Raw genomic sequence first — 15,357 nt, 5'->3', positions numbered from 1 at the left:
ATTATCTCTTCAAACACATCATGTCCTAATTCAATATAAATTTCATAAAGATCTCTAATTTTTTTGTTGTTTTCCATTAAGCCTAACTAGTGAAAATAAAAACAAGAAACAAAAAGATGCAATTGCAGAATCTAAAGGAAATAGCTTCGAGCACTCACACACCGGCAACAGTGCTAGGAAATAGCTTAGTAGTCGGAGGATATGAATACCTTTTACGTTACCTCCCCGGCAACGGCGCCAGAAAATAGCTTGATGTCTACGCACGCTTCTATTCCTGCAGACAATGTTGGGCCTCCAAGAGCAGAGGTTTGTAGAACAGCAGCAAGTTTCCCTTAAGTGAATCACCCAAGGTTTATCGAACTCAGGGAGGTAGAGGTCAAAGATATCCCTCTCAAGCAACCCCGCAATTACGATACAAGAAGTCTCTTGTGTCCCCAACACACCTAATACACTTGTCAGATGTATAGGTGCACTAGTTCGGCGAAGAGATAGTAAGATGCAAGTGATATGGATGAATATGAGTGCTAATAACAATCTGAAATAAATATGGCAACAAGTAAACATGCAGTAGAACAGTAAATAAACGGTGATTCGATATTTGGAAACAAGGCCTAGGGATCATACTTTCACTAGTGGACACTCTCAACAATGATCACATAAATAAATAACTTCTCTTCACTTGTGCTACTTTCTCACACTCTCTTGTTGGATAACAAACACCATTCATTGTGTAGGGCTACAAGAGCACCCTCAAGCCGGAGTAAACAAGCTCCACAACTTCATAAAGGAATCACACACGATGCGCACACTTGCACCGTCACACCGTGGAGAGTGAAACCGGAGTTCATATTAAAGTAACCTCTAGAGTGCATAACAGACCGTTGCAATTTAGACCGAGTACTAACATAGTATACACACTGTCACCAATAGCTATGAAAGGGGGAATAGATCACATCAATATTATCATAGTAATAGTTAACTTCATAATCTACAAGAGATTACAATTATAACCTATGCCAAGTACTACATGATGCACACACTATCAACATTACATCATGGAGGAGGAATAGACTACTTTAATAACATCACTAGAGTAGCACATAGATTAATAGTGATACAAAGCTCATGATCACATAAAGATCACACCATGGGAGAGAGAGAGATGAACCACATAGCTACCGGTAGAGCCCTCAGCCTCGGGGGAGAACTACTCCCTCCTCATCATGGGAGACAACGATGGCGATGAAGATGGCGGTGGTATCGATGGAGATGACTCCGGGGGCAATTCCCTGTCCCGGTGGCGTGCCGGAACAGAGACTTATGTCCCCCGAAACGGAGTTTCGCGATGGCGGCGGCGTCCCTGGAGTCTTTCTGGAGTTTCGTCAATTGGTATCGCGTTTTTAGGTTGCAAGGGCTTATATAGGCGAAGAGGCGGCGCATGAGGGGCACCAGGGCGCCCTCCCCACCTGGTGGCGCGGCCAGGCCTGGGCCCGCGCCCAGATGTGGTGTGGTGGCCCCCTGGCCCGCCTCCGACTCTCCTTCGGTGTTCTCAAACCTTCCGGGAAAAATAAGATCGTGGGTTTGTTTCGTCCAATTCCGAGAATATTGCCCGAACAGTCTTTCTGGAACCATAAACAGCAGAAAACAGGAACTGGCACTTCGGCATCTTGTTAATAGGTTAGTTCCAGAAAATGCATCAAAACGATATAAAGTATGGATAAAACATGTAGATATTATCATAAAACTAGCATGGAACATCAGAAATTATAGATACGTTGGAGCATAGGCTTCTCCTAGTAGTGAATATGTCATTGTCTTCTCCGAATAGTACTGAAAAGTAAAGGAGCACGTTGCAGATATGCAGTTTCCTAGTACCGAATATGTCATTGTCTTCTCCGGATAGTTGCAGATAAATTGTTCGACGAAATTCTTTTTGTATCCCTGCTGCTTCTGCCATGCTTCTCCCTGCCTTTGCACCCTCCCTGCTTAGGTGTTGTGCTCGCACTCGACGTCCGGCCACCTCTGCCATGCTTCTCCGCTGCAGACATGGCAGTGACACAACCATGGTTGGCTCGCGAGCTGCTCGGAGCTGCACCGAGTTTGTGCAAGGCTCTAGCCGAGCCCATTTTTCGGGACCGAGAGGCAAACGAGCCAGCCCGAACCGAGTCAATTTGTAGCGAGCTAAACGCTGGCTCGACCCGAGCCCAGCCCGAGCTGGCTCGTGTCCGTAGGTGTCTGCGTGGATTCGAAAACTCGCGACATCTCTGTCTACTTGTCTGTCGCGACTTTGTGTATATATGTGAAATGCGGATTTAAAACCCGTTGCCAGTTAGGACCGACATGTAGCGAGGCGTCCATTCTACCGTTTCTCACTGCTTTTTTAGTACAAGTGATGTGTGATACTTTTTCAACACGGCGTTTGTTCTTCTTGCAGGAATTTGGCCAGGTCATAGAGCTCGATCTAAGTCATCGCGCAGCTATGGATATATGTATGAGCTAGTAGTAATTATAGTTTTAACTTTTTATTACACAACATACAACGGAACATAGATGCTTCTGAGCAAATCGATATTAAGACTAGCCACAATGGGAGTATCATAAGTAGTATCATGCATACCATGTTGGCAAAAATCTGACGTGGCACACCAATTAATGAGGTGAGAGATGAGAGTGGTATCATAATATAATACCGTATCATAGCACGTAAAACTAGAAACTCAATAGCAAACACATCATGTACACCAATTTGCATTGAGATTCTACAAAACATTAAATATGATGATACTATGATACTATCTTATAATACTATGCATTATGGGGTAGTATCATAAACTAGTATCATGTGCATGATACTAGTGTATGATACTTCTCATTGTGACTAGTCTAAAAGATTTTGGAGCACATGCCCATATATTGATGATAGCTACACATATACCAAAATATAGTAGGTTCTGAAGTAGCCTACGTGTCACACATCAACCATAAGCACTTAATTCGTCAGTCTTAAGACACGTACTTGTCAAGCAAAAGTTGCATGTGTTAGAGAGGGTGCAGACACAAATTTACCTCTGTAGAAAGACTAGCTCATTCGGATCGATCGATATGACAACCCAACTCCCTTGCATTACCAGAATCCATATTTGATATTTGAAGCGGGTTGACCTCAGTTATGGGGATTGTGGAGACATGAACAGAAGAAAGTTGATAGCCGGAAAATGAACATGTCTAGCAAGGTTGTGGCAATTTTTTTAAAGAAAAATATGCGTGACTGACTTAATTAATGAATGTAAGAAAAAAATGTGTTGGCCCTTCATTAATAGGAAGATTTAATACGTACAGAACAACATAATAAACAAATAAATGAATAAACGGTTACAAACTTATCATGCCAAGGCGAAATCCTCACTAACGAATGAGTGTTATAACCATGACTCGGCTCTGTTCCTTAACACCGGTCATTAATCATCACCAGTTGACCATCCTGCAGTTGAGTCTAACCTCCACCGGTGTCTTCTCGGATGGCGATATGTTACCCATCTTTACCATGGCCTTGGCAAAGTCCCTCGTGAACATCTCACCCTTTTTGCTGTACATCTCCACGAGAGCATCTTGCCGCCCACCCGCGCCGTAGAGCGCCTGGTCAGAGCTGAGAAGGCCACGTCGCGCTATCAGATCCTTGTAATAGGCATTGTCAAATCTCAAGGGCGTTTGAACAAACGGCGCCATGCCACCTTCACTATCACCAGCTGGACATGTCTTCCGCCTTGTCTCGGCGAAGGAGGCGTCGATGTCGACATTGTCGTTGACGCGATCTCTATAATTCTCGCAGTTGGCCATCCCGACCGTGTGCGCGCCGGAGAGCGCGGTCATGTCGCGAGCATTGAGGCCACGCTCTCTGAACGTGGAGACGAGCGCGGTGAAGTTGTCATGTGGGGTCGGGAGGTTCTCAGCGCCGTACATGTCCGCCGTGCGTGAGTCCTTGCGGCCGAGTGGCATTCTCCAGCTGGGCCCTCCGAGCATGCCGACGGCGTCGCGGGAAGCGAGGGCGATTATGTCGGAGCAGGAGACGGTGGCCGGGCAGTCATGCTCCAACACGGATTTGATCTCGTCGATCACCTCGTATCCGCGGACGGAAGTGTTGGGCACCGCATCCTTCTCGCTCTCGGAGAAGGGCGTGCTATCCAGGAGAATGGAGGCGTCACATCCCTGCCCAAATGTAACATTTCGCACACTGTAATTAGCAAGCTAGGCATTACCATGAATAGAGGTCGTACGTGATGATGGTAATACGTATTTATGTACGTACGTTGGCGAAGCAGTCGTGAAAGAAGAGCCGGAGGAGGGCGGGTGCCACCGTCGGATCGCCAGCGACCTTGTTCGCCATGACCGTCCGCACTACTCGCTGGACGTTGGGGCACGTCTTGTCGTAGTACCTGGCCGAGAGCTTGTGGTCGCCATTGACGGAGGACACGAGAGCAGCGAAGAGGACCAAGCCAAGCGCGACCCAAGAGCCCTTGGAGAAGGACATGTCTTATACTCTTATGATGCCAACACGCTGATCACTCGATTGATCAAGTGCTTGAAGCCGGGAACTAAGGCGAAGCTGAGAAACCGAGAAATTTCAGATATGGTCGAGTGTAGAAGAAGCTGGCTAGCTTGGTTAATTGCTGCCAGTGGAAGGGATGCATGCTTATATAGTTTGGGAGTACATACGTAGTGCTTCGCGCTTGGCATGGTCTTACGGTCTTTGTGCTACCTCGTGCTTGTTGCTGGGAATTCTGACGAAGTCAGGACTCACGACCGGCCGGAAGAAGAGAACAAAACATGATACTAGTATAAATTAGTCGTAATACACCCGCAGCTAGCGGGGTTCGTTAATTTGGGTCATATACGACCGCGCGTCAGTACACTTGCAGCTGCAGTCGGCACGAGGTTTTCCTCTCTAAATAAGGAGCTCTCGATTATTTTATGGAGTGGATCCTGTCATTCCGACTTTCTCATATCACGCATGCGTGCGTGTTCATATGAACTCGTTTCTAAAGACTGCTTGGTACGTTGTGGTTGCCAATGTTGATGACCGTCCGTCCGTCCTCGTGACCGTTTCGTATAAACTTGTGCTGCTGCACGGCTTATGTCACTTTTTTTTCTTTTTCGAAATGGGGATATACCCCGGCTTCTGCATCATGACGATGCACACGGCAATTTATTAGATAAAAAGTCGGATTAGTATCGATTACAACTCACGCATTACCGATGATTGATACAAAAATCAACCATCTAAAACAACTCATACTAGAGCTACACATCAACATAGCCTTCTAGTATGCCGCCAACCAGCCTGGCACAAGATATCCTGAGCAACCATCAGGAGCCGTGTGCAGCCAGTAGCCATAGCATCCCGCTGCCCCTCCGGAGAGAGTATGGCCCAAAGCTGAACCCAATGGGAGAGCATATGGATAAACTGCAAAAAATAAAATGTGACTTTTTTATTAAAGATTATATCATTTCCGACCCTCCAAATAGACCAACATAAAGCAGAAACCCCAATCCGGATAAAAGCCTTAGATTGTCTATCTACTCCATTTAACCAATTACCAAACATATTAGTAACATTAGTTGGAGGTGGAAGATCATAGGTGAAATTAACCGTACGCCATAAGAGCTTTGCTAAAGGACATTCAATGAAAAGATGTTGAATGATCTCTTGTTCCCCACAAAAAACACATTTTGTACACCCATTCCAATGACGTTTAGCTAGATTATCTTTAGTTAATAAAACTTTATTATTCAAAAACCACATGAAAATCTTAATTTTTAGCGGAATTTTAACCTTCCAAAGATACTTCCTCAGAAAAGGGGTGTGGTCACACATAAGATCCTCATACATCGACTTGACTGTAAATAAACCATTTGATGACAATTTCCAAACAAAACGATCATTCTCTTCATTCAAATTTACCATCATAAGTTTCCTACATAATTGCAACCATGAATTCCATTTATTACCATTTAGAACTCTTCGGAATGTAATATTCAGCGGTGTATGGGCTAATACATGTGCAACTGTTACATTCTTATGGTGTACAATATTATACAATGATGGATATTGATGAGCCAAAGAAGTATTTCCTAACCATGTATCTTCCCAAAAGCGGGTATTCATACCATTACCCACTTTGAAGAAGCCCCTAGAAAAAAACTCCTGTTTAACACCCATCAATCCTTTCCAGAAAGGGGAATCGGTAGGCCTAGCTGGAACCTCCGATAACGTCTTATGTCTTAGGTATTTATTTTGTAGCAATTCTTGCCACACCCCGTCTTCATTAAGAAGTTTAAAGAGCCACTTACTCAATAAGCATCTATTTTTGATTTCGAGGACCTCAATACCTAAACCCCCCCTGATCTTTGGGTCGACAGACAATGTTCCATTTGGTAAGCCGGTATTTTCTTTTGTTTTCATCGGACTGCCAAAAGAACATGGATCTATAGAAGTCCAAACGTTTCCTTACCCCAACAGGTATTTGTAGGAAAGACAACATAAACATTGGTAGACTAGTTAATACTGAATTAATAAGGACTAACCTATCACCATAGGATAGTAACTTCCCTTTCCAGCATCCTAATTTACTCTCAAATCTTGTTTCTACCCGGGTACCAATCTGAATTTCTTAGTTTTTGTAGTGGATTGGAATACCCAAGTATCTAAAGGGGAGTTGTCCAGCATCACATCCAATCTGCTTATACTGGTCTTCTTCCTCCTTTGCCTCTCCAAAACAAAAAATCTCACTCTTATGAAAATTAATTTTTAGCCCCGATAACTCTTCAAAGAGGCACAAAATTAATTTCATATTAACCGCTTTGTTGAGGTCATGTTCCAAAAAAAGGATAGTATCATCAGCGTATTGTAGTATAGAAAGTCCTCCCTCAACTAAATGTGGGATTAACCCTCCAACCTGACCATCCTCTTTTGCTCGTCCAATTAAGATGGCAAGCATATCGACTACAATATTAAACAGCATTGGAGACAAGGGGTCTCCTTGCCTTAATCCTTTTTTTGTCTGGAAATAATGACCAATGTCATTATTCACCTTTAACCCAACACTACCTCCTTGAACAAAATGTTGCACTAATCGACCCCATTCCGGGGCAAAGCCCTTCATTCGCAAGGTTTGTTGTAAAAAAGGCCATTTAACCTTATCATAAGGTTTCTCGAAGTCTATTTTAAATAACACCCCATCCATTTTCTTAGTATGTAACTCATGAATTGTTTCATGGAGTATGACTACCCCTTCCAAAATATTCCTACCTGGCATAAAGGCGGATTGGGTCGGCTTTATGACTCTTGGGGCAATCCCCGAGATGCGATTCGTACCAACCTTAGTAAACATCTTGAAACACACATTTAGTAAGAAAATAGGTCTGTATTGCTGTATTTGGACCACATTCTCTTTTTTAGGTAACAATGTAATAACCCCGAAATTTAGTTTATAAAGGGGCAAATCCCCTTTGCTAAACTGCGAAAACAAAGCCATCAGATCATCTTTTATTACCGTCCAATTTTTTTGATAAAACTCAGCTGGAAAACCATCTGGTCCAGGAGCCTTATTCAATTCCATCTGAGAAATTGCCTCAAAAACCTCCTCTTGTTAACCATTTTCTTCATACATACTTGATAGCTGATACCTTATGCTCAAATTTCCAATTTAGTGCTCTAGGGAGCTCTTGTATGCCGACCAGGGGGGTGACTACTACGGTGGAGCGCACACCCACTCACCGACACCCACTCACCAGGTGGCGGATAGTTGGGCCGCGGCCCAACAGTAACAGCCTAGCAAGGGTAGTTTTCGTTTTTTTCCTAATACCGGTTCCGGAAACCCTTGTGACACTGAAATGGCTCGCGTCACATCTTGACCATTTTTCTTCATACCCATTTGATACCTTATGCTAAAATTTTATAAAACCTCCAACGCTTGGGGGATATCGTCGTCCTACGCAGAGAAAAAACGTAGCGATTGTTTTTCTGAAACATGATGGTTATGGCCCAAGGAGTGTCAATTCTCAAAAAAAAATTGCAATGTCGCGGAGTCTGGGAAGTGGGAACTAGATCTCAAAGTCGAGCTGGCCTGCGTATTCATTGGCGATTGTTCTACCGAAGACCGAAAGGAGCGACCGATGGCATAGTGGCAGGAGGGCCCTCCTAGGTAGCGATGTAGCATCCATCCAGTAGATGATTTGACTCCTGCTCGCGATATACCGAGTAGTGCCATCGGGACTCGAGCCATGGAGGCATGGATCCCTAGGCCGCCGACGGGCACGTCTTTTCCCCATTCTCGGCCGATCGTGAAAACTGAATCGAATCCAACTAGGTGTGTGCACCACTGCTTGTCTTCTCCCGCCTTAGGTTTGTGCGTTTTATAAGTTTGCTCCAATAGTTATCAATTTGTGTTTTAATAACCCAATGATCCAATGCTGATCAACTTCAGCATGGATCAGCCCTTGTGTTTCGGTCGTTGGTGCACCTGTTCAATCAGACTAGGAAACGAGACCATGTGAGTTTTAGTTAGCAATTTTGTTAATATTGATTGATGACGCCGCATCCATCCTATAATTTTAGGACCCCATCAAAATCTATGCGATAATTTTTTTATGTGATAGGGCATGTGTTAGAGTTTCTCACAGGCCCCAAATAATGTCGGCCCGGCCTTGGGCGGAACCCCCTAACTTAGGTCATGTTTTTGAAAAGTTGGGATATTGAACACCATGCCCTTTGCTTGACATTCAATTACGATCCTTAATCCTTCCTCTTTCATTTCCTTTGCTCTCCAACCGAGGTTGTAGTGCACACATTGTCTGATACCAATTTCACACAATTTCAATGTGATAGAGCGGGCTCCAAGAAAAAAAAACATAGCGTATTACTCCGTATGCCAGTGACTCAGTGTCACCGAGGGTGTGGTGCGCATGTTGTTTATTTGCTCCCACTAAAACCCAATTGATTATGGTACACTTGCTACTAGCTGGATCCGTTAATTTGAATGCTACGAGCACGTGTCACTTGTGCACTTGGAGCTTTAGTCGATGCAAGTTCTTGCTCTCTAAATAAGGGTGGTCTTTGTTTTTCCTAGAAGTTGATCCATTGATTTTTTGGCAATGCGTTGATCCATTGATTCCATTAGTTGACTCTCTATTATTACGCATACTCATACACGTACATATGAACTCGTTTCCGTCAAAATGTTTGATATTGTCAATGTTTGTACTTTGTTATAACGGTGCAGAAGCTTAAGGCTTTATTGACAAAGTTCTTAAAGCTTTAAGCCTTTTATTTTGCTATATACATTTTTCTCTGTCAACTAACGCTCCGATATACACGAAAAAAAAGGGAATAGGGGAGATCCCTTCTGGAAAGAAAAAAAGCAGATCTGTACGGGTTTAAAGTGTTCTAGCCAGGCCGGGTTATTTTCGGGCTGAATATAGAAATCCCAGGCCCAGCCCGAAAGAGCTTCCGGGCCGTAAATTGAAGCCTGTCAAATGTGGCCGCCACGGTCTCCTCGTCTTCCTCCATTCCACACTGCACTTTGACACCGCCGCTCTCGCTCAGGCTGCTGCTGCTCGCTGGCCATGGAGATGGCGGCGATGGGGAAGCAGGAGCGGGAGGAGGTGCTACTCTTCGCCGCCTCCGAAGGCAACCTCCGCCTCCTCAAGAGTAATCCCGCCGCTTCCTTGTGCTCCTAGGGTTTCATAGCATAGCAGCGTGGTCAGTACTTTTGACTTGGCTCCCGATTTTCTTTCCCGCATTGCGTTCGTGCTGCGAAGAGATGGCGCGGGGTCTCGACTCGGGGGGCCAAGGCGAGGCCTCCGTGATGGCGACGGTGACGGATGGCGAAGGGAACCGCGCGCTGCACCTGGCGGCCGCGGCGGGGAGTGTTGAGGTCTGCAGGTACATCGTCGAGGACCTCCGCCTCGATGTCAATCAACCCAACTTCAAAGGTTTCGTCCTCTCCACTAGTCCCGTTGTTCCTCAATTTTGCACCTCTTCAACTTTTACTTCGTTATCTGTGTTGGTGACTATTCACTACCATGTGAAATTTGTATTTTAGGCTTCAAATTTGGTACGTATCACATGTCGTGTGCATTTACAGTTAAGTTGTAAATCAAATACAGTATATACAATACAGCCATTTCTTCAGACATGTTATATGGGCAAATGGATATCTGTGGAATGTATCTGAAGTGTCGCTTCTATCAGTAATCGTGGAATCTTGGAACCTCTTTAATTGTAAACAGTAAGCATATGTCAGATCGATGGAAAGGCATTTGATACTTCATCAGGGAACTGTTACCACATTTTTGTTTTCTCTACAGCTGACCCAGATGCCTTGTGTAATTGTCTATGAATGAAATTTTTCGGTAGAGGGCAGGAATTAATGGTGTGAGTTTGTTGAGCTCTCCTGCTGTTTTTTTTTTCGTGTTGTTGCAGGTGAGACACCGCTGTTCTATTCTGCCTTTTATGGAGGAGCTGCTGCTGCAAGATATCTTATTGATCATGGTGCTGATCCATTAGCTGGCAAAATATGGTCACCTCTCCATGCCGCTGCAGCAAAAGGTCTCTCTATTTCTCAAGAAATATATTTGGAGTCGATACATCACATATTTTAGGGAATTTAATTATAGTCACTTCGATCTTTTTTCATTTGAAACCCACATCTATGGATATAAGCAGCAATGCAGCATTAGACTCCGAAAAATAATTGTTGTCGCTTTCCGTTTAGGACTCTTATAGCTGTAGGGATATGAAAAATTGAATCAGAATGCTTGCTTGTGTTAAGTCTGATCCTATGTTTCGATAGCGGGAATGAGAAATAAAAATGGATCCTATGTTTCATGGTGGAAATGATTAAAGAAAAATGGCATGGATTTGATAGGGATGTGAACGGTTCATATCCCCATGTTTTAAACCCAAAGGGGAAGGCTTGGTTATGAGGTGGATATGGGAATGGAAAGCCAAAAGTACTAAATTACGATATAGGAGGAACTTGTTAATTTCTCATTGATTGAAGAAATTGGCACCCAAATGCTTTCGATAAGATCGGCCTTCCTTTCGTTGAGATTTGATTGCCAGCCTCTCTTTGTTTGAAGAGACTTGCCTAAGGAATAAACTAAGGATGAAACACACAATCATGGCCCAGGGCTGCAATTTTCGCTCTTGAGATCATGACGGTTGACTACCATGACACCTCTGCTCGTAAAAGCGATGCGCTTCATGCTTCTGTTTTAGCATATCTTGCCATATGTTTCTATGTGATTGATTCCTTTGCATGATGAAAGAAGAAAGAGTGCCATGTTTTCTTGAGAACACCTTTTGAGTTTGGAAACTACATGTTTGATTTCCTATTGTTTCTTATTCAAGGTATTGATTGTAAACTTGTATAAACTAAAACTTGATGATTTTTCTACTGCTGAGGCTTAGATACAGAAGTAGTGAAAGTATAATTAGTCCCAATCCGATCACATTTGTAAACATCATCCTGGATGGGATCATTGGTAACTGAAGGATACTGATCAGTTAATGTTTGATAAACTGAAGCCTTGTCTGGAGTTCATTCAATGCAGATCTGTTAACAAAGACAGCTACTGCTACATGTTGCCAATTTTTTATAATTTTTTTGCCAGGAAATTTTGAAATAGTAGAACTGCTGCTTTCAAGAGGAATCAATGTGGATTTACATTCTGTACAAGGGACACCGTTGCATGCAGCTGCTCTACACAAGCAAGACTGCATGATGAAATTTTTGTTGGAGCACCATGCCGATGTAAGACATTAGTTTCTTGATTCTCTCCTTGGCTGTGTGCAAAAGAACAACTCTGAAATTGAAATCTTGTGTTCAATTGCACTTGTGCTCCTTCTCTATATTCTATTTGAGTTTAAATAAAAGAGTATACATTGTGCGAAACAACACAAATTTTACACGGACAGTAATTAATTTTCCTATAGTGGAACTTGCTCACTTTCCTAGAAGTCTGTGTTATGTTCTTTTTTTTTAAGGGGAAGAGTGTGTTATGTATAGTTTCTATATAAACACATTTCTTTCTATTTCTTCCACTTTCCACAGCCTAATAAGGTTTGCAGTCTTAATTATACTCCATTGAGTTGGGCCATGCGTACTAAGTCACTAGAATGTGTGAAGCTACTCATTCAGGTCAGTACTCTCTCTTCGTGTGGAACTTTCTTAAAGTGAACTCTGTGCCAGCTTCATTAGCATTTCTATATAAACACATTTTTATGGCTGACATGTGAAGCATTAGCTCAAATGATCAAACAGTTGTTCATTTACATAGGCAGGTGCTGATGTGAATTTCGTTGACTTCAGTGGTATTACTAACTTGATTTTGGCCGTGCAATATGGCTTACCTGGCACCGTGCAATGCTTACTAGATACTGGTGCTAACCCCAATATTCCAGATGAAGTGAGTTTTATTGGTATCCTCTTTTGATGTTATCCTTTGTCATGATCTATTTCATGCATCAACTCTGTTATAGGTAGCTAAGCATTGTTTCCCTATAGGGTAAAGTTAGGCTGTAGACTCTTGACAAATTAGAATAATCTGCTTGCCTATACTTTTTCTGACCAAGTGTACTCATGCTAGCCCACCTGAGTCCTTGTAGGCTAGGCTAGGGGTGCTGGCCTTGTACAGTTCAGTTTTCCATTTCTTCTTGAGTTCTGTTTTTGTAGCTTTGCTACATCCTTTGTACTTTTGCCGTCTCCTTGGTGGTTCCTTCTAGGCGTGTGTTTGAGAAAAGTGTACTCATGCTGCGAGGAGCAGGCTTGAATGAGGAGTAAACACACAATTCTTTATCAAAACTTACATGCTCCGCAGAAAACATCGGACACATATTATACTAACCTGTTCCGTGTATATTGTCTTCTACCCTCACTCTCAGTACATGTGATGTTTAAACATTGTAGGTTTAAAATCTCTTGCGTTGTAACTTTCAGAACATGTCATGCAAATGTTTGTTATCTACTAAACTATGTATTGAGAAAAATGTACAGCTTCTTGATAGTCTTGTAGAAGTAAAAGAAACTCAAAATGCTACTTCTACATAGTATTTATGCTGGGTGATGATTAATTGTAAAACCAACCTTTTCTGTTATTCTTGCAGTTTGGTAGAACACCTATTGAATTTGCTGCTTCTGAAGGCAGAAGGGACATGGTTGAAATGTTATTCCCTTTAACTTCTCCAATTCCAACACTGCCCGAATGGAGTATCGATGGAATCATTTCTCATGTGGAATCCTTTGGTTTGAAACCGAGGGCATGTGTTTCCTTCTATCCTCACTTGCAGTTACACATAGTATTTATCTCCATGGATTATTATCATAATTGCTATTATCCAGCAGTTCTGCCTGTCATCCAGAGAAGAAATAGTTTTAACTTAGTATTTTCACAAAGGCAAATGTACAAAGTATGCAATGCAAATTTTACTTCTCATCCCTTGCGTCACTACTGGCAAAATTCCAATCTTTGGGTATGACTGCATGAGCAACTACTCATGTAATAATGTGCAAATTTTTGTAGTTTTTCGCTCCGGCCAATAGTTTTTATAATGAATCTATGATAAACCTTCAAAACTGCAACATAACGCAATTTGATCTTATCAAGTAACTAAGTGACAATTAGGCTATTCAGGCTGAAACTTGCAAATTGGTACAGATTCCATGAAATTCCAGTTCTGCATATTTGTTCTAACCACAAAAATTATGTGCTCAGGATAAACAGAAGTGTGAAAAGAGAAGAACTGGACTGAAACAGAAAGCTAAGGAGGCCTTTCAGAGAGAGCAATATTTTATAGCGTCGCAGTTCTATAGTTGTGTAAGTCATTATTGCCTGAATGACAGATGTTTTGTATATTCTAAACAATTGACCTCAGTCAACACTGTAGTTTTGTTGAAAGCTAATGCTACATCTTTCTGGTAAAACTTGCGTCCTTAGATGCTTCCTCCACTACAGAGTGTAAGGCATTTTAGTCAATCGTTATATAAAACCAAGTACCAGCACTACAACATCAATTAGTATCTTAATTAGACCTATCATGAGACATGCTCTCGTAGTATGTATTATTTTATATTCTACTACAGCATACATTTATAGAAATTAATGGTCAATGCCTTACATCTTGAATGGAGATAGTAGTTCCATTATTTAGGAGATTTGAAAAGAGTGTAATATTCATCCGTTAAATGACAGCTATTGTATCTTAGCAACAATGACATAGTTGAGCAGTTTGTGTTCAGAGGGCTGAAGCAATGCAATACTAGTTTCTACTTTGAAATGTACCAGCTTGTCCAACACAGTTGCTCGTTTCATGTGCTCAAGCTCTATATCAATCAGCATAACACTATTTGAGCGTTATCCTCATTGATCTATTTATTATCTTGGAATGCTGTTTTAGGTATTGCTAAAACCTGTATGTAATTGGTGTACTGTAGGTAATGGCATTTGACCCTAGTCCAGATGATCGTGTAACCATATTGGCAAATCTGAGTCTTTGCTCGTTGCGTGGCGGGAACGGAAGCGGTGCTCTCTCCTATGCTACTATGTGCAGAATGGCACGACCTCATTGGCCAAAAGCCTGTTATCGACAAGGGGCAGCTTTTATGTTACAGAAGGTAAAAAAGAACATAGTTGCTTTTTTTCAAGCATCCATGGTGACGACCATAGAATTGATCTTCTGGTTGTATCTACTTACAGGACTATGAGAAAGCATGTGAGGCTTTTGCAGATGGCTTGAAGCTTGACCCTAAGAGTGCTGAAATTGCAAATGCTTTAAGGTAACTGGTCCATGTTTTCATGATGTGAAGCATCGCATGCACTTCCTTACATCATAAGTTCAGTGAAAGGGTAAATGATATCATACATGTATCAAATTCCTTGTAGAAGGCAGATGATTATTTCCTCTCTTGATAGGCAATTGTGTACATAGAAGATGGCCCCCTCTCCAAATGAATATCACATGGATTAAGTTATTTAGGGCCTGTTGGTATTTTTAGCTAGAATTTATCTTTGATCTCTTCATTTCTAGCAGTTTAGTCATGGAAAGAGCACCTAATCTTGACCAGCATAGTGTATTCCTTAGTTATGATTAATCTTCTGGAACAGGAGTTATGCACGAAATTCTGACAATGCTTATGTTCGAATTGTTTCTGGTCACAGGGAAGCCCGCGAGGCAGCGAAGAATGCTTGTTGACCTCAAAATTAACTAACGTCAGTCGTATCTGAAGAAATTTTAGGCCTTGTTTTGTTGCTGGCACCAGGATAATTCCGCAGCTGCCCTTTTGCCTAGTCTTAAAACTC

At 42.3% G+C, this 15,357-nt stretch overlaps 2 protein-coding genes across 2 annotated transcripts; one reads left to right on the top strand and one right to left on the bottom strand.

Annotated features, from left to right (window-relative positions):
* Positions 1-3,465: 3,465 nt before the first annotated feature.
* On the bottom strand, positions 3,466-4,528 carry LOC124665295 (peroxidase P7-like). Its single transcript, XM_047202718.1, has 2 exons — positions 4,307-4,528; positions 3,466-4,206 (listed from the first exon to the last, which is right to left on the bottom strand). The coding sequence occupies exons 1-2, from the start codon at positions 4,526-4,528 to the stop codon at positions 3,466-3,468; spliced, it is 963 nt and encodes a 320-aa protein (XP_047058674.1).
* A 5,108-nt stretch (positions 4,529-9,636) lies between these two features.
* Positions 9,637-15,357, top strand: LOC124665283 (ankyrin-3-like). Its single transcript, XM_047202708.1, has 11 exons — positions 9,637-9,706; positions 9,817-9,990; positions 10,481-10,606; positions 11,674-11,813; positions 12,114-12,200; positions 12,340-12,468; positions 13,166-13,318; positions 13,774-13,875; positions 14,493-14,672; positions 14,755-14,834; positions 15,217-15,357. Exons 1-11 carry the CDS (start codon positions 9,637-9,639, stop codon positions 15,248-15,250), a joined length of 1,275 nt encoding a protein of 424 aa, XP_047058664.1. The 3' UTR covers positions 15,251-15,357.

The sequence above is a fragment of the Lolium rigidum genome, chromosome 1, assembly GCF_022539505.1.
Source record: "Lolium rigidum isolate FL_2022 chromosome 1, APGP_CSIRO_Lrig_0.1, whole genome shotgun sequence".
NCBI lineage: Eukaryota > Viridiplantae > Streptophyta > Magnoliopsida > Poales > Poaceae > Lolium > Lolium rigidum.
This window is presented reverse-complemented; position numbering and strand designations above follow the sequence as displayed.